At 61.6% G+C, this 26,294-nt stretch overlaps 1 protein-coding gene across 1 annotated transcript; it reads right to left on the reverse strand.

Moving 5' to 3' along the window:
• Positions 1 to 1,353: 1,353 nt before the first annotated feature.
• Positions 1,354 to 26,048, reverse strand: C4A (complement C4A (Chido/Rodgers blood group)). The gene is made up of 41 exons (XM_088795865.1): positions 25,892 to 26,048; positions 25,537 to 25,735; positions 25,158 to 25,359; positions 24,817 to 24,887; positions 24,643 to 24,731; positions 14,301 to 14,383; positions 14,021 to 14,117; positions 13,762 to 13,867; positions 13,044 to 13,176; positions 12,515 to 12,630; positions 12,231 to 12,410; positions 11,898 to 12,083; positions 11,620 to 11,805; positions 11,361 to 11,519; positions 10,966 to 11,092; positions 10,729 to 10,803; positions 10,271 to 10,468; positions 10,070 to 10,181; positions 9,908 to 9,978; positions 9,504 to 9,643; positions 9,183 to 9,392; positions 8,870 to 8,921; positions 8,689 to 8,778; positions 8,331 to 8,540; positions 8,088 to 8,163; positions 7,776 to 7,932; positions 7,568 to 7,684; positions 7,288 to 7,459; positions 6,834 to 7,066; positions 6,592 to 6,759; positions 6,155 to 6,214; positions 4,876 to 4,969; positions 4,611 to 4,800; positions 4,434 to 4,524; positions 4,223 to 4,297; positions 2,831 to 2,933; positions 2,590 to 2,679; positions 2,414 to 2,512; positions 2,173 to 2,256; positions 1,768 to 1,900; positions 1,354 to 1,607 (listed from the first exon to the last, which is right to left on the reverse strand). Exons 1-41 carry the CDS (start codon positions 25,954 to 25,956, stop codon positions 1,466 to 1,468), a joined length of 5,241 nt encoding a protein of 1,746 aa, XP_088651991.1. The 5' UTR covers positions 25,957 to 26,048; the 3' UTR covers positions 1,354 to 1,465.
• Positions 26,049 to 26,294: the final 246 nt, after the last annotated feature.

Raw genomic sequence — 26,294 nt, forward strand, 5'->3', positions numbered from 1 at the left:
CAACAGCTGCCACCTTCCTGAGCTGCCCTCCCAGACCCAGGCCATGTCGTGCCACAACTGCAGCTGAATGCCTGGCTCTCACAAATGGGTTTATGCCACCAGCATGCTGACTGGCTTTGGGGAATGAGATCTGATAAGCAAGCACAGGGCCACGCAAACCACAGCCCTAGGAAGCATCTGAAATACTGGGACAGGTCGGAACTTCTAAGTTGCATGGATAGGAGGGGACTCCGTCGCTAGAAGAGTGACCTGGAAAGCTGGCGTGCTTGTGAATATCCCTTTATAAATTGACACCAGCCCCATCTCTTCTACCCCCACCCCAAATCCCAATTCCAGACATGGTGAGTCCCACGCAGTACTCCCAAATATGCTCTGTCCCACCCTGGCCTTGAGCCTTTCATATTCTTTGTTCTGTCCCAAATGCCCTCATCTACCCCCACTCTCTTTGCCTGACTCCTCAGCCTTCAGAATCCAACTAGATGTCACCTCTTCCAGGAAGCCTTCCCTATCCCTTCACATGCCCCCAGCCTGGCTCAGGTGCCCCAACTATGCATCCCTCAGGACCACACAGCTCTCCGACATCACTCCTTCCACTGGGGACGGAGACCTGGCATACAGGGCATGGAGTAAGTGTCCCACAAATTTCTGTTGGATGATTGAATGGCAGGCTCTGAACTGTCTCAGCAAATTTCTCTGGATGGATTTCTAGGTCAACCCTGAAGACCCAAAGGGTGCTACTAAATGGTGGGGAGCTAGGCAGGCAGGTGGAGAGGGCTGACCCCAGTAGAACAGTCTCTTCCGAGTATTAACAAATACACCAAAGGCAGCCTTTGTTTAAAATCAGTACCCGGAAGAAGAGATCATCAGATCTGGGGATGATGCAACTGTGGGAACATTACTTAATGCCACTGATTACAAGATCAAATTGTCAACAGGCTTTCAACAGACCAGGTTTCAGCTAGAAACAACAGACCCCAGGACTGCCAACCGTGCCAGGACAGTGGGGGACGTGTGGCTGGACAGCCACTCAGAAGGCAGAAGAGCTGAGGTGTGAGCTGAGGCGCAGTGACGGGCTGCATGGGCCAGTGCAGCGCTGCAGGCACAGCGGGAGGGAGGGCTGGGGGTGGGTGCTGGATCCTCAGGGTGAGGGCTGCTGCGTCACAAGTCTGCTCGGGGTGGTCCCATGATGGACTGAACTCCCAGGAAATCACCTGGGGATGGTGAGGCAGAGCTTCACCCCAAGGGCCATCTGGGCTCTGAGAGCCTAAGGTTAGCAAACCCTGGCCTGGGCCCCCCAGAACCCGGAGGCGCGAGAGGGACACTGGCCTCAGTCCTGAAGACACACACGGACACTTTGCTGCTAACGGTCTTTATTGAGTCGCTAGCCCTGTGCTGGGCTGTTCAGGCGACTGGGCCCAGCAACAACCCAGGCTCAGGCTCCTCCTGGGGGAGGTGAGCAAACGCCTCACACCTGGCAGCCCTGAGTGCTGTACTCCTGGAGGAAGTCCTGGAGCTGAGCACAGGCTGCCCGCTGGCGGGTACTCCGGCACAGGCGCTCCGAGGGCATCTCCTCAATCCAGCTGTTTGAGTCCAGCAGGTACTGGGGGCTGCAGGGGCAAAGAGCAGTCAGCAGGGGTCAGGAGGGTGGGCAGACGGGAGGAGAGCGCAAGGCACCTGGCTCCTGAGGGGCAGGGCCTGGGCGCTTGGAGGTCCCTTCCCTCAGGAGGTGCCAGAAGAGCAAGTGACCCAAGGGCCCCAAGAACTCACTGTCCCTTGAGGTCATAGGTGGCTCCATCCAGACCCATGATCAAATATTCTTTCCCAGGTTCCAAGTGGAGGCGGCAAGAGGCTCGAACTAGGAAGTTTCGGGTCTGACCAGCAGTGGCCTGAGTATCCTTGGCTGAGGGAAGAACGTGCACGAGAGTTGTCAGAGGGGGACAGGGCAGGGCGAGCACGGGGCCAGGGGCTGTGCCGACCTCCTCTCGTCTAACCCTGCCACTCCCAACAGGGAGGTGTGACCTATTGGGACAACCCCAGAGCTTCTAAGAGGCCGGGGATCTAAGCTCAGATGCTTCTGAACTTTTACTCTTCCAGGCAGACGAACCCCAAAGCCAGACCTCAGCCCACTCCCTCCCCCAGCCCTGCCCACCCACGGGCCCATCCCCTTCATACAGAAGTGCAGGACTTGGGTGATACTGGTCTCAAAGAGGCGGAAAGCAGCTCTGGCGTCTTCTCGGAGAACCTTAACCTGGAAGCCTACGAGGGAGTTTAGGACAAGGAAGGGAAGGTGAGTAACCAGAGATTGAGAGGGCTGCCAGGTGGTGTCAGACAGAGGCTGCCTGTGGGCCTGGGAGAGGAGCAAGCACGAGAGGCCCTGAGGGCGGCCGGGCACAGGCTGGGCAGGAAGACTGACCGTACTCCACGCGGGGGTAGTAGCAGGCAAACTTCATCCTGTAACCATCCACCTCCACCAGCCCCCGCTCCAGGGCACGGCGCTGTCGGGGGCACTTCCCTGAAGTCAAAGGCCCAGGTGAGAGGCAGGTCCCGGCCACGCCGCCCTCCCCGCCCGCCCGCCGGCCCGGGGCTCACCCTCAGCACACTGGCAGACGTCAGCAGAACACAAGGTGGACAAGAGTTTGCTCTTAGTTGGTGCTCCGTAAAACACAGAACACTTGTACTCTGAGAAAAGCAGAGGAGTGTTAGGGCAAGTACCCCCGTCTGTGTCCCGTCCTGTGGGCCACAGGACTCCCCTGCCACCGTCCCCTGCCCGGTCCCCGATGTCCCACATGGGCACCTACCCCAAGCCTCCCGAGGGCCCCTGCGTGCTCACCGGGGTTGTAGTAGTCATACAGGGCCGCGCTGGCCGGCTGTACCAGTCCCACGGGCACCTCCTGCACAGCTCCAAAGCCCACGCACTCCCGCGAGGTGGGGACCTGGTGTGGGGCGCAAGGGGGAGTCAGGGACCCCTCCCTGGGCCCTCGAGGCCACGGGTTGCATTTCCTTGGCTCTCTGGTTCCTGCGGGTCTCATCTTCAGTGGCCTTCACATTTTGTTACCTTCCGGCCACCAGAACTCTACAAACTGCTCCCAAGGTCCCTGCTGACCTCAGTGCCCAAATGGTGACTTCATCCCAGTCTCGGGCCCCCGGCCCCTCCACAGCCTCTCATCACGGACATCTATCAAACTCCCTAAGCTCAGGGCTAGCTTTGCCCCCCCTGCTTCTGACCTGGTTGTTTCTGACATGCCCTCAGTCTCCCTTCCCAGAGGCCCAGCCCCCAGTCCTGGCTTCCACCAAACCCTTCCAGGCTGATGATTCCAAGCCAAACTTTGAGCCTTAGGATTTTTGCAGGATGTATAAATTCTCCAAATTCACTCTGCCTGCCCCCCAAACCTACTCACCCTCCTGACAGCCTTTCCATGATACCCTGGGGCCTCTCTTGTCTGCCACAACCTACCGCAGCTGCTATCACTCCGCCTATCCTCTGTGACCCCGCCGCTTGTGTCCAGACCCAGAGGCCTCTCCTCGTGCCCACACTGGTCCAGTCCAGCCAGGTACCCTGCCAGGTCCCTCCTAAGATGGTCTGTACATGCTCAGCTCCCTCCCAGGACTCTTCCTTGCCCCTCATTTCCCATCTGCTTAATCAGACTCCCCAGGCTTCCCGGGCTGACAGGGTCTGGCCCTCGGCACATACTGGGCGGGGGCTTCTCTGACCCACAAACACCGGCTAATGGTATTATTGTATTAACATGCCCTTTCCACATTTTCTCCAATAAGTCATAGTAAATGTTCAAAAAATTTTTTATAATTCTTTGTTTTAGCCAAATAAGGCCATGGAAAGACCAAACAACTCATCCGTGACCAACACCACTTCATAAAAGAAAACACACTTTAATATCAAAACCAAAAACTAGGGAAGGTCAATAAAAAAAGGAAAACCCTCAAGTTGAGTAAGTGCAGCTTTCTGGAAGGCTCACTCTCAAGCCCTCCCCTGCTGGCTGGCACCGGCCCCCCCAAACGGCATTAGGGACTTAGCCCCCGCCCCCTGCCGGCAGTGGGGCCTCCCTGGCGGTCCCCCCATGACTTGGCTCTGACTCGCTCCTGTCCTGCCTCCCTGCTCACACCACACGTTCTCTCTGAGAGCACCAGTTTGCTGCTACAGTGTCTCCTGGGAAACCTCACAGGTCAGTGTCCCACAGCCACCCATGTCACCTCCCCTGCTCACCGAGTCGAAGTACAGCAGGACGTGGGGCCCCTCGGTCTCAAAGTGACTCACATAGCGGTCAGAGAGAGAGGTCAGCTGTGAAGAAGGGGAGATGGTCACGGGGAGGTGGCCTTGGGCCCTGCACGGGACCGGGCGTAACTCCTGGAAGTGCTGTGGGGCTGGCCCAGGGCTCCTGAAGACACGAGGGGTCCCTCTGGGCGGCCAGCCACACCTTCTCCAGGTCGGCCCGCAGGGCGTGGAATCCACTCAGGAGGGTGATGTCCGCGATGGCCATGCCTGACAGCCCCAGCTTGCCGGTCCGCCTGCAGAGAGACGCCCTGTTGGCGGGGTGCCCCCTGAGCGGCGGGCAGCCGCCCCGCCAGGGCCCCCCAGCCGGCGCCCCGCTCACCAGATGCACACAGTGTACTGCACCCTGGACTCCTGCTCCTCAGCCACCTTGGGCACCTCCCTCCTGCGGCGGCTCCTCCGCCCCTCAAACAGCTGCAGGGGTGTCACGGGCGGGGCCGGGGCCCCCGGGTCGTCGCTGGCTAATGACCCGTAGTCATACTCCTCCTCCTCATAGTCCTCGTTGGCTTCCACTGCGGGGACGGGCATTGTGACTCGGCCGGGCAGCAGCCCCCCGCACCACCCAGGCCTCCCACCCCAGCACTCACTTGTGTACTCCACGTGGCCCATGACGGTCACCTCAATCTGAAGCTCCTGGCAGGTCGTGTTCTCCATGTCCAGGACATGGTAGGTACGAAGGACCTGGCTCAGCAAGGGGCATGGAGAGAACACGGGGCGTTTGGGGCCACCAACCTCTCTCCAGGGCCACCTAGGGCGTCGTTTTTATTTTTTTAACTTTTATTTATTTTAAGTGTGTTTTTCCAGGACCCGTCAGCTCTAGGTCAAGTAGTTGTTTCAATCTAGTTGTGGAGGGCGCAGCTCACCATCCCATGCGGGGATCGAACCAGTGACCTTGCTGTTCAGAGCACGGCACACTAACCACCTGAGCCATCCAGCTGCCCCACCTCGGGCACCTTGAGGGTTTGCTTTTGTTTGGTTTGGTTTTTATCAATTGGGCTAAGGAATTTGAGCCTTCGGTCCCTTCCCATGACCCTTCCTGACCAGTCAATAAATATGAACAGCCCAGGTGTTGGGTTAGAAGGTGAGACAGAGGGGGCAGCAGGACCTGGCCTCAGGGGCCAACGCTCTACACGGTGCACAGAGGAGGCTGCAATGGAGTGTTTGGGAGAGGCTTCTGGCTGAGGCTTGACAGAGAAACCAAATTCGTCATGTGGGACAAGAAGCAGCGGAAGGGCATTCAAGGTAAGATCTGTGCAGGTGAGGAGGTCTGTCCGGCTGGGGAGGTGGGCAGGGGCCCGACCATGTGTGAGGAAGGGTCTGGCAGTGAACCTGACTAGTGCTCTCAGAAGCTCGGTCGCCCTGCCCTGTGGACAATGGATGGGCGGGGTGAGGCGGGGTGGGAGGGAGAAGGTCCGAGACTTAGCCCCGAGCCCAGGAGTGACAAGGGCCCCGGGCTTCAGGGGAGCAGAGGAGGAGTTACTGGGGCCACAACACAGGCTCGGGAGGGGCACTAAGACGGCCCCCAGTGTAGCAGCTGGGCTCCTGGTGGGAAGGGCTGTCAGCCAGACAAGGGGACAGGGGAAGAAGAAAGGGTCTGTGACACACACTGTGTGTGGCCTGTGGCTCGGCAGAGGCCTGGGTTCAGGCACTGGGTGTGTAAGCCATCGGCACTGATGGGGAACAGGAAACGACAGGTGCAGAGAGATGGGGACCAGAGTGCGGGGAGCATGCCCAGGACGGAGTCCGGGCAATGCCAGCCCTGGAGTGTCTTCCTCCTCCTGACCATGAGCTCTGCCCACAGGTCTCCCACTCCAGTTCCTGGCTCTTCCCTTCTGGGCCCGGGAAACCCGTGCTGTCGGTTCTCACCTTCAAGGTGCCTTTGGTGTTTCCTCCCACCTTCACACTAATCTTGCTGCCCAAGGAGAACTTTCAGGAACAGAAAAGGGAAAGAAATGTCAGCAGGGCACAGAAAGGATGCTACTTGTTGCTGTAACTTAGCTCCTTCCTAAAAACAACCCCTCCTCTCTCCCCACCTCACATTTCCACAAAGTTTGCACCTTCACGTGCATGACCTCACTTCAGCCTTCTAGAACCCTGTTGGTAGACTCTGCACGTTATTTTCAGATGAGGAAAATAAAGCTCAGAGGTTCGGTGACTTTCTCCAGGTCACACAGCCAATGAGTCCTCCCACAAGGCTATCAGGAAGAGGTACCGGGGATTCCGCAGGGGTGGGGGCTGGAGGGTTCAGGCCTGGCCACAATAGGCCCAGGTGTCAGGGCAACCCAGGTGAGAGTGTGCTTCACCTGCAGCTCCTCTTCCAGCCCCCGAATTTGGTGGTTGTTCAGCTGCAGCACGTGGGATTTGAACCCATTGCGGCCCATGGAGCTGAGGTTCACGTTGAGCTCTCTGTTCTCAGTGGTGTGGGAAGCGATCCAGTACGCAGACAGGGCGTCCAGGGCAATCACCGTGTCCTGGGGAGGTTGAACCAGGACTCAGGCCCTTGGCCTCAGGACCGCCCCCGCCAGAGCCCCAGGGCAGCCCCTACCTGGGTGCTGCGGAAGCCCCCTTGGAAGCCGCCCTGGTGGATGAGCCAGGCTGCGGCCTGGTCGGCCATCTCTGCCTTGCCCTCCCGAAGCAGCAGGTGCAGCAAGCCGTAGGCTGTGGTTTCGATCCACAGGGCCGGGGCCTGGGGCACGGGGTCTGACGGGCTGTGAGAAGCCAGCGTGGGGGACACGGCATTGTGCTGAGAACTGGCGACTGAGCCCCAGTACAGGTAATCTGGAGGTGAAGGGAGACCTACCGGTGAGGGGGGGGAATCCCAGTCCCCGGCCCCTGCTCGCCCCCTGTGACCGCAGGCTCTCCTGACTCTGCCCCAGTCATGCCTGCTGATGTTTTCATTCCTTCTTGGGCTCTTTGTTCAGTTTTTCCCTATGGGCACACTCAGGGGTCCCCAGGTCCCCCAAGCCCCAGGCTCAATGCCAGGAACCCTCGACGCTCACTGCCTGTCTCTTGGGCCATGGCCATGAGGTTGTTGTGGGCCACATCCTTCAGGTCCTCAGGGGCCTTGGTCAGCGTCTGCGTGTAGGCCGTGATGGCGGCTGCGTGGGCACCCAGCAGCCCAGCACTGGCTTTCTTCCCCAAGAATGAATTAGCATTGGAGATGGAAGTTTCCTAAAATAAAGTAAGGAGGAAGGTGTCTGGGGCCTGGACACCTGGGTTCCTGAGGAGAAAGGGGGAGAGCTGGGGGCCAGCGGAGGGCAGACACAGGGGCGCCCTTACCACTCTCTGCTTCAGCTGCTCTGCGTCCTTGTCCTGGAACACGGCCAGCCCGTGATGGAGGGCGATGGCCACAAAGGCCGTCAGCGCCACAGTCTCGTCACTTCCTACCAAGCCCCCCTGCTCAGTGTGGGGAGAAAAGATGTCAGCCAGGGTGAGTGGCAGGGAGAGCCCCCACCTGTGCCCCTCGGCCCAGCCCCCCAGTCCGCACCTGCATGCCCCTGTGGATAACTGGACAGGGGTCCTTGAATGAACCGTCATCCTGCTGCTGGGACAGCAGCCAGTTGGCTGTCTCCTGCAGCTTTTCAGGTGAGCCGCCCACCTGTTCCTGGGCCAAACTCAGTACCTTCAGCACAAAGGCCGTGAGCCTGGGGGTGGGGGGAAGTGTCAGCTGGGGATAGACTGGTCGCTACAGGCTCAGCCCCACTCCCCCAGGCCCTTGTGAGTCACCCTCGCGCTGTACCTGGCTCTGCCCCAGCAGCCCTGGCACCGCTCAGACCCAGAACCACTTTCCCAACCTCACCAGGTGCTGCTGTCCCGATGTAACCACGCCCCATAGGAACCGTCTGTTTTCCGAAACTGCTGGATCCGCATGTAGCCTTGGAGAAGAAAGGCAGTTGCTGAGGTGGCCCTCACTCTCCCACTGTTTGTGCCCCAGGCCATGCTCCCAATCCCAGCGGGTACGCCCCCTCTTCCCCGCACTGGCCACTTGGGCTGCCCACTTCCATGCACTGCCCCTCCTGGCCCCCCTCCCTGCACCCAGAACCTTTCTGGATCAGATCCACAGCGCGGTCCTTGGTCTCCGGGGGCAGTTTGCTCCACTGCTCAGTCTTGTCCAGATAGCGGGAAGCAGCCAGTGTCGGAGCCAAGAGGGTCATCGTTTGTTCCCCACAGCCCTGAGGAAGCCTCAGGAGGGAGGTCAGGCCTCCTGGTGACAAGGCCCCACCAGAGCCCAAAGTTTCCAGTGGATCTGAGGCTACAGGGAAAGGAGAGGCTTAAGGATAGAGAGCAAGTCTGGAGACCCCAGGTCAGAGGGTCATGGGGTTATGGGATCAAATAAGGGTCCACAGGTTTCACATGAATCTGAGTGTGGCCACTGGGAAGGGATTGTAGGACACTCCCACCTGTGATCCTGACATGGCTGCTCTCATCTGTATCAGGGATAATATTGGGATCAGAGTGGCCAGGAATTTCCAAGGTCCGGCCTCGGTGGTCTGGGGAGACAGGGGAAGTTGTCATTGTGTCCTGATGTCCACATCTCCTGCCACCCTTAGGACACTGGCGGTGGAGGGGGCGGTGACTCACCCAGGGGGTTAAGGTCATACACCACCTCCTCCGTGTGCACAGCCCCTTCCTTCTGTCTCGGGGGAAACAGAGCTGTAAGGCCTCACGGGCCTGCAACCGGCCTCCCCGAGCCCGCCCCCCAGCCGGCCTCCCCAAGCACGCCCCCAGGACTAGGGCTTGGAACTTCAGGGTTGGATCAGAATTACGGGAGACGTAAGCTGAGCAAGGTGTTAGGTATGGGTGTTGGCCTCTGGCCAGGCCAGCAGAGAGGGTGCTGGGAGTTGGGGGTAAATCTGGGAGCCTGGGGACCTGGATTCAGGGGTGCTCCATTCACCTCAATTTGTAGAACCTTAGACACTGCGTCTCCTACAGGGAACTCGAAGGACCCTCGAGCCACCACCTTCAGGGACACAGCAGCAGCTGTCGTGGGCACCACAGAGAAGCCAACGGGCCGGGCAGAGCCTGCAGGCACCAGCACCTGCTGGGCCAGCCCTCCGCCACCAGGCAGGCACAGCCCCTCCACCGGGGACACGTGGACGCTCACCTGGGGACAGGAAGATGGGGACGGCCAGGTCCAGGCCCGTTAGGCTCCTCACCCCTCGCCCGCCCAGCTCCCACCGGCCCCCGGTGCACGCGGGCTCCCACAGGGCCTCACAGTCAGATCTTTATCCAGGTAGTTGTAGAGGACCGGCCGCAGCTCAAGCTGCTCAAAGCGGCGGACAGAGAAGGGCAAGCGGAGGTGCAGGTGGAATTCTCGGAACACTCGGAGCCGGACAGGTGTGGCCACACACAGGCCTGAGGGAGGGAGGGGCATGGGGGAGGGGCCGAAGTCAGAGGCCTGGGAGGACTCACCTCAGGTCTCACTGGGGGGGGCGGGGGATCCACCTCCGCTCCCCAGCACCCTGCTTGGCCCTGCACTCAGCCTCCCAGCCCTATACATATAGTACATCCAGGTCTCTGCACCCACTTCCTTACAGTAAGAGAAAGGGCCTAAGGATGGAACCTGAGTCGAGGGGGGATGGTGAGGGGAGGCTGGAGGCCCGGGCAGGGCCACCTGACCTGTGCTTTTGGACAGGCTCACGCCATGGATCTCCCACGTGGTCAGAGAGTCAGGAAGCATCTGGGACAATCTGTGGCGGGAAAGGGGAGAAGCCCTGTCACAGCCTGGGCTGGCCCCACATGCTGCCCAGAGACAAGGCCAGGCCCACCACATGCCCTCACTGGAGGAAGCGGTCCACTGGTGCCAATCTCCAGAGCCAGTTCTCGGGGAAGAAGCTTCGCACAAGAATGTCATCTTCGTCCATTAGCTCCTCCTCCTGCAGGAGCTCCAGAGCTGGGGATCACGGTGGAGGGGAGTGAGAAGGGGGCCGTTCTGCCCTCCCAGGTGCCCCAGCCTGGCCCCCAGCCCTGGCAGCCCCTCACCTCGGGCCAGGCCCACCTGGCCCCTGGAGCGGGCCTTCTTGCGCAGGGCTTCAGCAAACTGGCAGCAGGACAGGAGGGGCTCCCGGCAGGCCGGCTGCTGCACGCGCTCTGCCCGCTGCTCACAGGAGCGCTTCATCGGCAGCCGTGTCAGCCCGTCCTGGCAGCAGCGCTTGGCTACTGGGGAAGTATACTGGCCCACTGCAGGGCCAGGGGAGGAAAAGCATAAGGGACCACAAAGGAGACACGCCTCATCCCCCAGCCTGGCCTCCAGGGACACAGAACTCATCCTGAGAGACCAGGAACTCAGGTGCACAGAGCCTCCTGCCCACCCACCAGCAGTGCAGAACTTGGGGCTCGGGCTCTGAATACCACATAGTGGCTCCCTCAGGAGCAGAGGGGCCAAGACATACACCCCTCTTGGGCCCGAGAAAGAAGCTTCGCAGGCATCCACAACTCACACTTCTCATTAACCGCCTTTTGGAAGTTCACGTTTCTCTTTTTCCGGGTTTTGTTCTCCATGGGACAGCTCAGACCTGGTAGAGAGCAGCCAAGCCCTACGGTGTGTGGCCGCCCACCTCCCCTCCCGGGTCCCTTCCCAGGCCCAGCCCTGGCCTTCCCTCCTCCTTCTATCTCACCCCTCAGGCCCCCCTCCCTTATCCTCCCACCACCCACCCCACTTCCTCCTCTGGTCTCACTCTTTCTGGCTGAGGTCAGTTGATTTCCATCAGAAAAGGCCAGACCAGCTGCCTCGAACACCTGAAGGGCACTGTCCCCACCCCCAGGACCACAGCTAAGGTCATAGCTGTTCATAACTTCGAAGACCTGGTAAGAAAAGGCAGGGATGTTGCAGACACAAGAGGAGCAGAGTCAGCCACTCAGCTGTGGATGAGGGGCAGGGGGTGGATAAATATAAGACACCGACAGTGGGGAAATAGGGACCACAGGGGCCAAGGCTTGAGGGAAGACAGGGAGGAGTTGGAGGGCAGCCAGCGTGACATCCAGGGGCTGGGTCCAGACTCGGGGCTCAGAGCAGCAGAACAGGAGTCAGTCACACAGGCCGAGGAGGGCTGAGGAGGGGGTCTTGACAAACCTTGCCCATGTCGAGGGGCCTGTGGGACCTGCCGCCCACAGCATACAGAGCCGTGTCCACAGCGCCCAGGGCCACCAGGGCTGGAGAATCTGTGTGCAGCTGGAGCTTGACAGCCTCCCCAGGACGGTACTCCTTGCGGCCGTCCACTTTCAGCTCCAGCTGGCAGAGGCAGGCATGGGGGCAGTCAGACTGAGGAGAGCTTTTTCTTCTCTCTCTCAACCTGACGCACACGCAAGCCATCTCTCCCAATGCCAGTTACCTTGCCCTCGCAGGCCCCGGCCTGGACATCCACTCGCAGGGAGTTGGCCACCGGGAGCCCCTCATGGTAGTAAAAGGCCACAAAGTAGAAGGAGGGTGCCAGGTGGTGGTCCACAAACACGGACACGGAAGTCACGGTCTTCCTGGGCTCTTGATTCACAGATACAATCTGGCCCCGGGACAGGATCTGGGAAGAGTGGTTCCCTCTTCACCCCAGGGTTCTTTCCTGCCCGACCTGCCCTGCCCCCTGCCCTTCTCTGCAACCCAGCTCATGCACACCATGTAGTAGTAACGAGAGAAGCTGGCCTCACTGACGCCCACGGCTCGCAGGTTCAGGATCACCGTGTCCCCAACACGAGGGGGCTGAGGATCCAGTCGTTCAATGGACAGAAACCCGGCAGTTCCTGAGCGTGGGGCTCTTACAGTGAGCTTGGCCGTGGCTGGATATGGGGAACCTGCAGACACCTGGAGGGAGGGGCCGGGCGGGGTGCAGCAGGGTTAATGGCCAGGACCCAGGCACCCAGCTTCTCCCCCAGCCTGGGCCAGCGGTACTCAGGAACCCAGCCTGCCCTTCCTTCCCTCCCCAAGCTCTCCTGCCAGTCGGAATCCTACCAAGAGCCGCACTTCTGAGACGGCTGGAGGGACAATGATGGGAATGATGACTCGGCCACTCCCATGTGTGTTTTGTTGGAAGTTTTGTGTTTCAGGAGCAGACCCAGGAGAAGACAACGTGGCAGAGACGTTGACAGGAATGCCAGACGCTGGGGAGCCCAACATGTCTTTGGCCAGGGCCTAGGTGAGTGGGGGCGGGCAGGGAAAAGAGGGTGGTCAGAGAGGCTTTCGGCCCTCCAGACCAACACCCTCCCCCCAATTCCCTCTCCGCCTCCAGAAAAAACCTGCAGCAGAAAGGGGGCCCCAGGCACGAGGTGTCGCTTGGTGTGGCTAAGATCCAAGGAGAAGGGAGATGACACAAAACGCCAGGATGTGAGCTCTGCCTCCTCCATCTCTCCCCCTGCAAGACATGGGGCCGAGAGAGGTGGAGGAGGGAGACCCAGGAGGAGGAGCAGGAGAGCTGGGGAAGCAGCTCAAATGCTTCCTGCCCACCTGACAGTGAGCTCCTCAGGGCACAGGCCACCTCCCATTCATCTCTCTGTTTCCTGAGGCCGACACGGGACCCAGCACACAGATGGTGCCTAATGTGTCTGCTGGACAAATGGATGAATGGACGGACAGACAGGGGGAAGGTACCGCTTCCCCAGAAACCACCCAGGAGCGCGGTTGGAGAGACCGTCTTCTGGGTCTTTTCTGGCTTTGGGTCCCAGATGAGGGTCAGAAGGGAGGGCAGTGGTGTCAGGGCTGGAGAACACAGGGTCAGCTCTGAGGTCAGAGGGGAGAGTCTGGGATTACAATCGGGAAGCCACTCACCTGGAGACTCAATGATGGCTGCTGCCACATAGAGGCGCAGCCCTGGGAGGTCAGTGAAATCAATGTTAAGCTTCTCCAGGGCACCCTGAACCTCAGCCTTGGAGAGGGAAATCTGGCACTGGCCATCTACCAGCTGGGGCAAAGAAAGCAGGACCTGGGGTGAGACTTGAGTCTCCCCCCTCACCTCCTCACCTCCTCTCCCCCCTCGCCCCCCTCACCTCCTCTCCTCCCTCGCCGCCCCTCACCTGCTCTCCTCCCTCGCCCCCCCTCACCTGCTCTCCTCCCTCGCCCCCCTCACCTCCTCTCCCCCCTCGCCCCCCTCACCTCCTCTCCCCCCTTGCCCCCCTGACCTCCTCACCTCCTCTCCCCCCTCACCTCCTCTCCCCCCTTGTCCCCCTCAGCTCCTCTCCCCCCTCGCCCCCCTCACCTCCTCTCCTCCCTCGCCGCCCCTCACCTGCTCTCCTCCCTCGCCCCCCCTCACCTGCTCTCCTCCCTCGCCCCCCTCACCTCCTCTCCCCCCTCACCCCCCTCACCTCCTCTCCCCCCTTGCTCCCCTCACCTCCTCTCCCCCCTCGCCCCCCTCAGCTCCTCTCCCCCTTGCCCCCCTGACCTCCTCACCTCCTCTCCCCCCTCACCTCCTCTCCCCCCTCGCCCCCCTCAGCTCCTCTCCTCTCTTGTCCTCCTCACCTCCCCCATACACCTAAACCTTCCTTCCTACCTTGGTCTGATTCTCCAGCCCCCGAAGGAAAGTCTTGTTACCATTCTCATCCAGGAGCCCAAAGCGCACATATGCCACCCCCTGTACTGGCTTCCCGTAGATGTACCTGCCACCATGAAGAGATTGGGAAGGGGGTGGGCTGAAGGTTAGAGGAAATCATGCAATGGTCTGGGAGGGTGGGGGGAAGAGGGGGGCTGGGTGACAGAGGGAAGCAGCTGGGTGACTGAGTGGGGAGCCCTGGGAGCAGGGCCAGAGTTACCTTGCCTGGATGTCTAACTCTATTTCACCAAGAATGCCAGCTGCAGTCAGGATGTAGGGCTTTCCAGGGATGATCTTCACCTCAAAGTTGGGAAGGACTGACCCGGGGCAAAAGGATAGGCAGGTCAGACTATGGTGAAAGGACTCTTTAAAGACTCCCCTCCGCTCAGGACAGTGGCACGCATATCTCCCTGCCCCTGTCCTGCTCCCCCCATGTCTCCTTCTAGCCCTCACTCCCTTCAGGAAAGAAGGTGCTTGTCCATCGTGTCTGTGGCTCTCACCATATTTCTTCACCTCAAACTGGGTGCTGCTGTTGGATTCCGGGCTGTCTGAGAACCGGGCTGAGATCTTCCAAGTGCCTGGCCTGAGGAGGAATGAGGGAGGGCTCAGCCCACTGGGTGCTATGCGTGAGAGCCTGTATGAGAGGGTCTGTGGGAGAGGGCCTGTGGGAGAGGGTCTGTGTGAGAGGGTCTGTGGGAGAGGGTCTGTATGAGAGGGTCTGTGGGAGAGGGTCTGTGGGAGAGGGCCTGTGGGAGAGGGTCTGTGTGAGAGGGTCTGTGGGAGAGGGTCTGTATGAGAGGGTCTGTGGGAGAGGGTCTGTGTGAGAGGGTCTGTGGGAGAGGGTCTGTATGAGAGGGTCTGTGGGAGAGGGTCTGTGGGAGAGGGCCTGTGGGAGAGGGTCTGTGTCAGAGGGTCTGTGGGAGAGGGTCTGTATGAGAGGGTCTGTGGGAGAGGGTCTGTGGGAGAGGGTCTGTGGGAGAGGGCCTGTGGGAGAGGGTCTGTGGGAGAGGGTCTGTGGGAGAGGGCCTGTATGAGAGGGCCTGTGGGAGAGGGTCTGTGGGAGAGGGCCTGTGGGAGAGGGCCTATGTGAGAGGGCCTATGTGAGAGGGTCTGTGGGAGAGGGTCTGTGGGAGAGGGTCTGTGGGAGAGGGCCTGTATGAGAGGGCCTGTGGGAGAGGGTCTGTGGGAGAGGGCCTGTGGGAGAGGGCCTATGTGAGAGGGTCTGTGGGAGAGGGTCTGTGGGAGAGGGTCTGTGTGAGAGGGTCTGTGGGAGAGGGTCTGTATGAGAGGGTCTGTGGGAGAGGGTCTGTGGGAGAGGGCCTGTGGGAGAGGGCCTATGTGAGTGGGTCTGTGGGAGAGGGTCTGTGTGAGAGGGTCTGTGGGAGAGGGCCTGTGGGAGAGGGCCTATGTGAGTGGGTCTGTGGGAGAGGGCCTGTGGGAGAGGGCCTATGTGAGTGGGTCTGTGGGAGAGGGTCTGTGGGAGAGGGCCTATGTGAGAGGGTCTGTGGGAGAGGGCCTGTGGGAGAGGGCCTGTGGGAGAGGGCCTATGTGAGTGGGTCTGTGGGAGGGGGTCTGTGTGAGAGGGTCTGTGGGAGAGGGCCTATGTGAGAGGGCCTGTGGGAGAGGGCCTGTGGGAGAGGGCCTGTATGAGAGGGTCTGTGGGAGAGGGCCTGTATGAGAGGGTCTGTGGGAGAGGGTCTGTGGGAGAGGGTCTGTGGGAGAGGGCCTGTATGAGAGGGTCTGTGGGAGAGGGCCTGTGGGAGAGGGCCTGTGGGAGAGGGCCTGTATGAGAGGGTCTGTATGAGAGGGCCTGTGGGAGAGGGTCTGTGGGAGAGGGCCTGTGGGAGAGGGCCTGTGGGAGAGGGCCTGTATGAGAGGGTCTGTGGGAGAGGGTCTGTGGGAGAGGGCCTGTGGGAGAGGGCCTATGTGAGAGGGTCTGTGGGAGAGGGTCTGTGGGAGAGGGCCTGTGGGAGAGGGCCTGTATGAGAGGGTCTGTGGGAGAGGGCCTGTGGGAGAGGGCCTATGTGAGTGGGTCTGTGGGAGAGGGTCTGTGGGAGAGGGCCTATGTGAGAGGGTCTGTGGGAGAGGGCCTGTGGGAGAGGGTCTGTGGGAGAGGGCCTATGTGAGAGGGCCTGTGGGAGAGGGCCTGTGGGAGAGGGCCTGTGGGAGAGGGCCTGTGGGAGAGGGCCTGTATGAGAGGGTCTGTGGGAGAGGGTCTGTGGGAGAGGGCCTGTGGGAGAGGGTCTGTGGGAGAGGGTCTGTGGGAGAGGGTCTGTATGAGAGGGTCTGTATGAGAGGGCCTGTGGGAGAGGGCCTGTGGGAGAGGGCCTGTATGAGAGGGTCTGTGGGAGAGGGTCTGTGGGAGAGGGCCTGTGGGAGAGGGTCTGTGGGAGAGGGTCTGTGGGAGAGGGTCTGTATGAGAGGGCCTGTGGGAGAGGGCCTGTGGGAGAGGGCCTGCGGGAGAGGGTCTGTGGGAGAGGGCCTGTGGGAGAGGGTCTGTGGGAGAGGGCCTGTATGAGAGGGTCTGTGGGAGAGGGCCTTTATGAGAGGGTCTGTGGGAGAGGGCCTGTGGGAGAGGGTCTGTATGAGAGGGCCTGTGGGAGAGGGCCTGTGGGAGAGGGCCTGTGGGAGAGGGCCTGTGGGAGAGGGCCTGTATGAGAGGGTCTGTGTGAGAGGGTCTGTGGGAGAGGGTCTGTAGGAGAGGGCCTGTGGGAGAGGGTCTGTGGGAGAGGGTCTGTGGGAGAGGGTCTGTATGAGAGGGTCTGTATGAGAGGGCCTGTGGGAGAGGGCCTGTGGGAGAGGGCCTGTATGAGAGGGTCTGTGGGAGAGGGTCTGTGGGAGAGGGCCTGTGGGAGAGGGTCTGTGGGAGAGGGTCTGTGGGAGAGGGTCTGTATGAGAGGGTCTGTATGAGAGGGCCTGTGGGAGAGGGCCTGTGGGAGAGGGCCTGTATGAGAGGGTCTGTATGAGAGGGCCTGTGGGAGAGGGCCTGTGGGAGAGGGCCTGTATGAGAGGGTCTGTATGAGAGGGCCTGTGGGAGAGGGCCTGTGGGAGAGGGCCTGTGGGAGAGGGACTGTGGGAGAGGGTCTGTGGGAGAGGGCCTGTATGAGAGGGTCTGTGGGAGAGGGTCTGTGGGAGAGGGCCTGTATGAGAGGGCCTGTATGAGAGGGTCTGTGGGAGAGGGTCTGTGGGAGAGGGCCTGTGTGAGAGGGTCTGTGGGAGAGGGTCTGTGGGAGAGGGCCTATATGAGAGGGCCTGTGGGAGAGGGCCTGTGGGAGAGGGTCTGTGGGAGAGGGCCTGTATGAGAGGGTCTGTGGGAGAGGGTCTGTGGGAGAGGGCCTGTGGGAGAGGGCCTATGTGAGAGGGTCTGTGGGAGAGGGTCTGTGGGAGAGGGCCTGTGGGAGAGGGTCTGTGGGAGAGGGCCTGTGGGAGAGGGCCTGTATGAGAGGGCCTGTGGGAGAGGGCCTATGTGAGAGGGTCTGTGGGAGAGGGCCTGTATGAGAGGGCCTGTGGGAGAGGGCCTATGTGAGAGGGTCTGTGGGAGAGGGTCTGTGGGAGAGGGCCTGTGGGAGAGGGCCTGTGGGAGAGGGCCTATGTGAGTGGGTCTGTGGGAGAGGGTCTGTGGGAGAGGGCCTATGTGAGAGGGTCTGTGGGAGAGGGCCTGTGGGAGAGGGTCTGTGGGAGAGGGCCTATGTGAGAGGGCCTGTGGGAGAGGGCCTGTGGGAGAGGGCCTGTGGGAGAGGGCCTGTGGGAGAGGGCCTGTATGAGAGGGTCTGTGGGAGAGGGTCTGTGGGAGAGGGCCTGTGGGAGAGGGTCTGTGGGAGAGGGTCTGTGGGAGAGGGTCTGTATGAGAGGGTCTGTATGAGAGGGCCTGTGGGAGAGGGCCTGTGGGAGAGGGCCTGCGGGAGAGGGTCTGTGGGAGAGGGCCTGTGGGAGAGGGTCTGTGGGAGAGGGCCTGTATGAGAGGGTCTGTGGGAGAGGGCCTTTATGAGAGGGTCTGTGGGAGAGGGCCTGTGGGAGAGGGTCTGTATGAGAGGGCCTGTGGGAGAGGGCCTGTGGGAGAGGGCCTGTGGGAGAGGGCCTGTGGGAGAGGGCCTGTATGAGAGGGTCTGTGTGAGAGGGTCTGTGGGAGAGGGTCTGTAGGAGAGGGCCTGTGGGAGAGGGTCTGTGGGAGAGGGTCTGTGGGAGAGGGTCTGTATGAGAGGGTCTGTATGAGAGGGCCTGTGGGAGAGGGCCTGTGGGAGAGGGCCTGTATGAGAGGGTCTGTGGGAGAGGGTCTGTGGGAGAGGGCCTGTGGGAGAGGGTCTGTGGGAGAGGGTCTGTGGGAGAGGGTCTGTATGAGAGGGTCTGTATGAGAGGGCCTGTGGGAGAGGGTCTGTGGGAGAGGGCCTGTATGAGAGGGTCTGTATGAGAGGGCCTGTGGGAGAGGGCCTGTGGGAGAGGGCCTGTATGAGAGGGTCTGTATGAGAGGGCCTGTGGGAGAGGGCCTGTGGGAGAGGGCCTGTGGGAGAGGGACTGTGGGAGAGGGTCTGTGGGAGAGGGTCTGTAGGAGAGGGCCTGTGGGAGAGGGTCTGTGGGAGAGGGTCTGTGGGAGAGGGTCTGTATGAGAGGGTCTGTATGAGAGGGCCTGTGGGAGAGGGCCTGTGGGAGAGGGCCTGTATGAGAGGGTCTGTGGGAGAGGGTCTGTGGGAGAGGGCCTGTGGGAGAGGGTCTGTGGGAGAGGGTCTGTGGGAGAGGGTCTGTATGAGAGGGTCTGTATGAGAGGGCCTGTGGGAGAGGGCCTGTGGGAGAGGGCCTGTATGAGAGGGTCTGTATGAGAGGGCCTGTGGGAGAGGGCCTGTGGGAGAGGGCCTGTATGAGAGGGTCTGTATGAGAGGGCCTGTGGGAGAGGGCCTGTGGGAGAGGGCCTGTGGGAGAGGGACTGTGGGAGAGGGTCTGTGTGAGAGGGTCTGTGGGAGAGGGTCTGTAGGAGAGGGCCTGTGGGAGAGGGTCTGTGGGAGAGGGTCTGTGGGAGAGGGTCTGTATGAGAGGGTCTGTATGAGAGGGCCTGTGGGAGAGGGCCTGTGGGAGAGGGCCTGTATGAGAGGGTCTGTGGGAGAGGGTCTGTGGGAGAGGGCCTGTGGGAGAGGGTCTGTGGGAGAGGGTCTGTGGGAGAGGGTCTGTATGAGAGGGTCTGTATGAGAGGGCCTGTGGGAGAGGGCCTGTGGGAGAGGGCCTGTATGAGAGGGTCTGTATGAGAGGGCCTGTGTGAGAGGGTCTGTGGGAGAGGGTCTGTAGGAGAGGGCCTGTGGGAGAGGGCCTGTATGAGAGGGTCTGTATGAGAGGGCCTGTGGGAGAGGGCCTGTGGGAGAGGGCCTGTATGAGAGGGTCTGTATGAGAGGGCCTGTGGGAGAGGGCCTGTGGGAGAGGGCCTGTGGGAGAGGGACTGTGGGAGAGGGTCTGTGTGAGAGGGTCTGTGGGAGAGGGTCTGTAGGAGAGGGCCTGTGGGAGAGGGTCTGTGGGAGAGGGTCTGTGGGAGAGGGTCTGTATGAGAGGGTCTGTATGAGAGGGCCTGTGGGAGAGGGCCTGTGGGAGAGGGCCTGTATGAGAGGGTCTGTGGGAGAGGGTCTGTGGGAGAGGGCCTGTGGGAGAGGGTCTGTGGGAGAGGGTCTGTGGGAGAGGGTCTGTATGAGAGGGTCTGTATGAGAGGGCCTGTGGGAGAGGGCCTGTGGGAGAGGGCCTGTATGAGAGGGTCTGTATGAGAGGGCCTGTGTGAGAGGGTCTGTGGGAGAGGGTCTGTGGGAGAGGGTCTGTGGGAGAGGGTCTGTATGAGAGGGTCTGTATGAGAGGGCCTTTATGAGAGGGTCTGTGGGAGAGGGCCTGTGGGAGAGGGTCTGTATGAGAGGGCCTGTGGGAGAGGGCCTGTGGGAGAGGGCCTGTGGGAGAGGGCCTGTGGGAGAGGGCCTGTATGAGAGGGTCTGTGTGAGAGGGTCTGTGGGAGAGGGTCTGTAGGAGAGGGCCTGTGGGAGAGGGTCTGTGGGAGAGGGTCTGTGGGAGAGGGTCTGTATGAGAGGGTCTGTATGAGAGGGCCTGTGGGAGAGGGCCTGTGGGAGAGGGCCTGTATGAGAGGGTCTGTGGGAGAGGGTCTGTGGGAGAGGGCCTGTGGGAGAGGGTCTGTGGGAGAGGGTCTGTGGGAGAGGGTCTGTATGAGAGGGTCTGTATGAGAGGGCCTGTGGGAGAGGGCCTGTGGGAGAGGGCCTGTATGAGAGGGTCTGTATGAGAGGGCCTGTGGGAGAGGGCCTGTGGGAGAGGGCCTGTATGAGAGGGTCTGTATGAGAGGGCCTGTGGGAGAGGGCCTGTGGGAGAGGGCCTGTGGGAGAGGGACTGTGGGAGAGGGTCTGTGGGAGAGGGCCTGTATGAGAGGGTCTGTGGGAGAGGGTCTGTGGGAGAGGGCCTGTATGAGAGGGCCTGTATGAGAGGGTCTGTGGGAGAGGGTCTGTGGGAGAGGGCCTGTGTGAGAGGGTCTGTGGGAGAGGGTCTGTGGGAGAGGGCCTATATGAGAGGGCCTGTGGGAGAGGGCCTGTGGGAGAGGGTCTGTGGGAGAGGGCCTGTATGAGAGGGTCTGTGGGAGAGGGTCTGTGGGAGAGGGCCTGTGGGAGAGGGCCTATGTGAGAGGGTCTGTGGGAGAGGGTCTGTGGGAGAGGGCCTGTGGGAGAGGGTCTGTGGGAGAGGGCCTGTGGGAGAGGGCCTGTATGAGAGGGCCTGTGGGAGAGGGCCTATGTGAGAGGGTCTGTGGGAGAGGGCCTGTATGAGAGGGCCTGTGGGAGAGGGCCTATGTGAGAGGGTCTGTGGGAGAGGGTCTGTGGGAGAGGGCCTGTGGGAGAGGGCCTGTGGGAGAGGGCCTATGTGAGTGGGTCTGTGGGAGAGGGTCTGTGGGAGAGGGCCTATGTGAGAGGGTCTGTGGGAGAGGGCCTGTGGGAGAGGGTCTGTGGGAGAGGGCCTATGTGAGAGGGCCTGTGGGAGAGGGCCTGTGGGAGAGGGCCTGTGGGAGAGGGCCTGTGGGAGAGGGCCTGTATGAGAGGGTCTGTGGGAGAGGGTCTGTGGGAGAGGGCCTGTGGGAGAGGGTCTGTGGGAGAGGGTCTGTGGGAGAGGGTCTGTATGAGAGGGTCTGTATGAGAGGGCCTGTGGGAGAGGGCCTGTGGGAGAGGGCCTGCGGGAGAGGGTCTGTGGGAGAGGGCCTGTGGGAGAGGGTCTGTGGGAGAGGGCCTGTATGAGAGGGTCTGTGGGAGAGGGCCTTTATGAGAGGGTCTGTGGGAGAGGGCCTGTGGGAGAGGGTCTGTATGAGAGGGCCTGTGGGAGAGGGCCTGTGGGAGAGGGCCTGTGGGAGAGGGCCTGTGGGAGAGGGCCTGTATGAGAGGGTCTGTGTGAGAGGGTCTGTGGGAGAGGGTCTGTAGGAGAGGGCCTGTGGGAGAGGGTCTGTGGGAGAGGGTCTGTGGGAGAGGGTCTGTATGAGAGGGTCTGTATGAGAGGGCCTGTGGGAGAGGGCCTGTGGGAGAGGGCCTGTATGAGAGGGTCTGTGGGAGAGGGTCTGTGGGAGAGGGCCTGTGGGAGAGGGTCTGTGGGAGAGGGTCTGTGGGAGAGGGTCTGTATGAGAGGGTCTGTATGAGAGGGCCTGTGGGAGAGGGTCTGTGGGAGAGGGCCTGTATGAGAGGGTCTGTATGAGAGGGCCTGTGGGAGAGGGCCTGTGGGAGAGGGCCTGTATGAGAGGGTCTGTATGAGAGGGCCTGTGGGAGAGGGCCTGTGGGAGAGGGCCTGTGGGAGAGGGACTGTGGGAGAGGGTCTGTGGGAGAGGGCCTGTATGAGAGGTTCTGTGGGAGAGGGTCTGTGGGAGAGGGCCTGTATGAGAGGGCCTGTATGAGAGGGTCTGTGGGAGAGGGTCTGTGGGAGAGGGCCTGTGGGAGAGGGCCTGTGTGAGAGGGTCTGTGGGACAGGGTCTGTGGGAGAGGGCCTATATGAGAGGGCCTGTGGGAGAGGGCCTGTGGGAGAGGGTCTGTGGGAGAGGGCCTGTATGAGAGGGTCTGTGGGAGAGGGTCTGTGGGAGAGGGCCTGTGGGAGAGGGCCTATGTGAGAGGGTCTGTGGGAGAGGGTCTGTGGGAGAGGGCCTGTGGGAGAGGGTCTGTGGGAGAGGGCCTGTGGGAGAGGGCCTGTATGAGAGGGCCTGTGGGAGAGGGCCTATGTGAGAGGGTCTGTGGGAGAGGGCCTGTATGAGAGGGCCTGTGGGAGAGGGCCTATGTGAGAGGGTCTGTGGGAGAGGGTCTGTGGGAGAGGGCCTGTGGGAGAGGGTCTGTGGGAGAGGGCCTGTGGGAGAGGGCCTATGTGAGAGGGCCTGTGGGAGAGGGCCTGTATGAGAGGGTCTGTGGGAGAGGGTCTGTAGGAGAGGGCCTGTGGGAGAGGGCCTGTGGGAGAGGGCCTGTATGAGAGGGTCTGTGGGAGAGGGTCTGTGGGAGAGGGCCTGTATGAGAGGGTCTGTGGGAGAGGGCCTGTGGGAGAGGGCCTGTGGGAGAGGGCCTGTATGAGAGGGTCTGTGGGAGAGGGCCTGTGGGAGAGGGTCTGTGGGAGAGGGCCTGTGGGAGAGGGTCTGTATGAGAGGGTCTGTGGGAGAGGGTCTGTATGAGAGGGCCTGTGGGAGAGGGCCTGTGGGAGAGGGTCTGTGGGAGAGGGCCTGTGGGAGAGGGTCTGTGGGAGAGGGCCTTTATGAGAGGGTCTGTGGGAGAGGGCCTGTGGGAGAGGGTCTGTATGAGAGGGCCTGTGGGAGAGGGCCTGTGGGAGAGGGTCTGTGGGAGAGGGTCTGTGGGAGAGGGCCTGTGGGAGAGGGTCTGTATGAGAGGGCCTGTGGGAGAGGGTCTGTGGGAGAGGGTCTGTGGGAGAGGGCCTGTGGGAGAGGGCCTGTATGAGAGGGTCTGTGGGAGAGGGTCTGTGGGAGAGGGTCTGTGGGAGAGGGCCTGTGGGAGAGGGTCTGTGGGAGAGGGCCTGTGGGAGAGGGTCTGTATGAGAGGGTCTGTGGGAGAGGGCCTGTGGGAGAGGGTCTGTGGGAGAGGGCCTGTGGGAGAGGGCCTGTGGGAGAGGGCCTGTATGAGAGGGCCTATGGGAGAGGGCCTGTGGGAGAGGGTCTGTGGGAGAGGGCCTGTGGGAGAGGGTCTGTGGGAGAGGGTCTGTGGGAGAGGGCCTGTATGAGAGGGTCTGTGTGAGAGGGTCTGTGGGAGAGGGTCTGTGGGAGAGGGCCTGTGGGAGAGGGTCTGTGGGAGAGGGCCTGTGGGAGAGGGTCTGTATGAGAGGGTCTGTGGGAGAGGGCCTGTGGGAGAGGGTCTGTGGGAGAGGGCCTGTGGGAGAGGGCCTGTGGGAGAGGGCCTGTATGAGAGGGCCTATGGGAGAGGGCCTGTGGGAGAGGGTCTGTGGGAGAGGGCCTGTGGGAGAGGGTCTGTGGGAGAGGGTCTGTGGGAGAGGGCCTGTATGAGAGGGTCTGTGTGAGAGGGTCTGTGGGAGAGGGTCTGTAGGAGAGGGCCTGTGGGAGAGGGTCTGTGGGAGAGGGCCTGTGGGAGAGGGTCTGTGGGAGAGGGCCTGTGGGAGAGGGCCTGTGGGAGAGGGCCTGTGGGAGAGGGCCTGTATGAGAGGGTCTGTGGGAGAGGGCCTGTATGAGAGGGCCTGTGGGAGAGGGTCTGTGGGAGAGGGCCTGTATGAGAGGGCCTGTGGGAGAGGGCCTGTGGGAGAGGGCCTGTTGGAGAGGGCCTGTATGAGAGGGTCTGTGGGAGAGGGTCTGTGGGAGAGGGCCTGTATGAGAGGGTCTGTGTGAGAGGGCGTGTGGGAGAGGGCCTATATGAGAGGGTCTGTGGGAGAGGGTCTGTGGGAGAGGGCCTGTGGGAGAGGGCCTGTATGAGAGGGCCTGTGGGAGAGGGCCTGTGGGAGAGGGCCTGTGGGAGAGGGCCTATGTGAGAGGGTCTGTGGGAGAGGGTCTGTGGGAGAGGGCCTGTGGGAGAGGGCCTATGTGAGAGGGCCTGTGGGAGAGGGCCTGTATGAGAGGGCCTGTGGGAGAGGGTCTGTGGGAGAGGGCCTGTGGGAGAGGGCCTGTGGGAGAGGGCCTGTATGAGAGGGTCTGTGGGAGAGGGTCTGTGGGAGAGGGCCTGTATGAGAGGGTCTGTGTGAGAGGGTCTGTGGGAGAGGGCCTGTGGGAGAGGGCCTATGTGAGAGGGTCTGTGGGAGAGGGCCTGTGGGAGAGGGCCTGTGGGAGAGGGCCTGTATGAGAGGGCCTGTGGGAGAGGGCCTGTGGGAGAGGGCCTGTGGGAGAGGGCCTATGTGAGAGGGTCTGTGGGAGAGGGTCTGTGGGAGAGGGCCTGTATGAGAGGGCCTGTGGGAGAGGGCCTGTGGGAGAGGGCCTGTGGGAGAGGGCCTGTGGGAGAGGGCCTGTATGAGAGGGCCTGTGGGAGAGGGCCTGTGGGAGAGGGCCTGTGGGAGAGGGCCTGTGGGAGAGGGCCTATGTGAGAGGGTCTGTGGGAGAGGGTCTGTGGGAGAGGGCCTGTGGGAGAGGGCCTATGTGAGAGGGCCTGTGGGAGAGGGCCTGTATGAGAGGGCCTGTGGGAGAGGGCCTGTGGGAGAGGGCCTGTGGGAGAGGGCCTGTGGGAGAGGCCTGTGGGAGAGGGCCTGTGGGAGAGGGCCTATGTGAGAGGGCCTATGTGAGAGGGCCTGTGGGAGAGGGCCTGTGCGAGAGGGCCTATGTGAGAGGGCCTCGGACAGCCAGCAACTGGCTCTCTGGGACGAGGACGGGAATTGGAGTAGTGTCGCTGGGGGTAATCTTCAGGTGGGAAGGCTCACTCTGAGATGTCTGGGATCACAAAGTCATCCTGGAGGATGGATGAGGGAGCATGCACTTCCCTCTTCCGCACACGGAGGCCGTGAGAGTTCTGTGATGGGAGGAAAAGTGGTCATGGGTGGGCAGTCAGATCAGTGGCCCTAGCTGATCAGGAAGGCCGGATATCTGGAGCTCACCTCCACCGTGACTGTGAGGGTGTCAGTGGAAGGGCGCATCTTTTGATCCAGAGCAAAGACCCGGTACCGAACTGGAATTGGGGGGCAAGAGAGGTGAGTGGGGTCCATGTGCAAAGGGGGGGGGCACTCTGTGGGGCCCATCCTGGTCCCCCCGCCACGGTCCCCCCACCCAGTCCCTCAACCCCGGTCTTCCCACACTGTGGGGCCACCCCGGTCCCCCCACCCCTTCGAGGGAGGAAGAGGAGAACAAACACTGGCTAAGCAGCCTGCCTGTGTGGCACTTTCATCGCTTAAGGGGCTGGGAGGGAATTAAAGGTGGAGGCCCTGGGGCTGAGACTCACCCCGCTGGCCAGGGTTGTAAACGGGCTGGTCAGTCTGCAGAAAGAGGTGCCCCCGGCGAGAGGAGAAGAGCAGGTTCACACCCTGAATGTCCACCTCTTTGGACAGAGCGCTCTTCAACCATGGTGACTGGGCCACTAGCTGGACCTCAGGGCCTCCAAGGAGGCTTCTCAGGCCACAGTTCTGTGCATCTTCCGGGAGCATCTGTCAGGAAAGAGAGAGAAAGGGAGCAGGTCACAGACAGAGCAGAAGGAAAAAGCCAGAGACAGAAACAGGGAAGGAAGTGTTTGGGAGGGAGGTGGGAGGGGAGGAGGCAGGTGAGAAGACTGAGGGGGACAGAGTGTGGCGCTAAGCAGTAGCCGGAGGGAGGGGCGTTGTTACCTGGAGGCTGAGGAGAATGAAGTCTTTTTCTGAGGTGAGGCTGAAGTCCTCCTTTGGAGAGCAGCGGATATTAAGGTTGTATGGGTTTCTCAGGAACACTGATCCTTTCACTACCTGTCCCCGGGGAGCATCGTGGAGCAGCAGCCCCACCGACAGGGGGGCTCCCAGGTGAACCACGGACGGAGAGAACAGGAGCAACCTGGAGAGAACAGGCAAGGGTCAGCCATTGGCCTGGCCTCCACGAAGTAGGCCCCTCTACCCGGCTCCTGAATTGCTCCCCCACCACCGCCCCCACGCCTGCTCTCCCATCCCCAGCCTGCCTGGCTCCAGCACCACAGCACCCTGCCTCCAGGACCTGGGCTTCTGCAGAGACAAGGCAAAGAAGCTGGACGCCCAGATCAGCCCCCAGAGGAGCCTCATGGCTGGAGGAGCCAAGATGGATCAGAAGCGAGTAGCTGTCTGCTCCGTTCTGGTCAGCCTCTGGCTTGGAGCGGAGTTGTCTCTGGACTTTGCTCCTCCCCTGGCCCAGAGAAGCCGGGAAAGCACGTGACAGCCAAGAAATGCAACTGGCCCCAGGCCCAGTGTTGGGGGTTGGGGGGGCACTCCGGACACCTGGGTCTCTGAGGGAATCATGGCCCAGAGATAGAGCCTGTCCTTCCCTGTTAACCCATCACCCCAGGCCCTGGGCACATCTGGGTGTACGGATGTGTACACACGTGCTGTATAGTGGGTGTAGCACACCATTGGTGACACAGGGC

Source organism: Rhinolophus sinicus, chromosome 2, assembly GCF_057876585.1.
Source record: "Rhinolophus sinicus isolate RSI-liver-muscle chromosome 2, RSI-T2T, whole genome shotgun sequence".
Classification (NCBI taxonomy): domain Eukaryota; kingdom Metazoa; phylum Chordata; class Mammalia; order Chiroptera; family Rhinolophidae; genus Rhinolophus; species Rhinolophus sinicus.

Excerpts from the sequence above, each read along its gene's own strand:
- C4A (XM_088795865.1), bottom strand. The coding sequence starts at position 25,956 with ATGAGGCTCCTCTGGGGGCTGATCTGGGCGTCCAGCTTCTTTGCCTTG. Across the intron at positions 14,118-14,300 it reads GTTTGAGGTGAAGAAATATG|TCCTTCCCAACTTTGAGGTG; the intron begins GTGAGAGCCACA and ends GCCCCGGGTCAG. Across the intron at positions 4,525-4,610 it reads CAGTACACTGTGTGCATCTG|GCGGACCGGCAAGCTGGGGC; the intron begins GTGAGCGGGGCG and ends GTCTCTCTGCAG.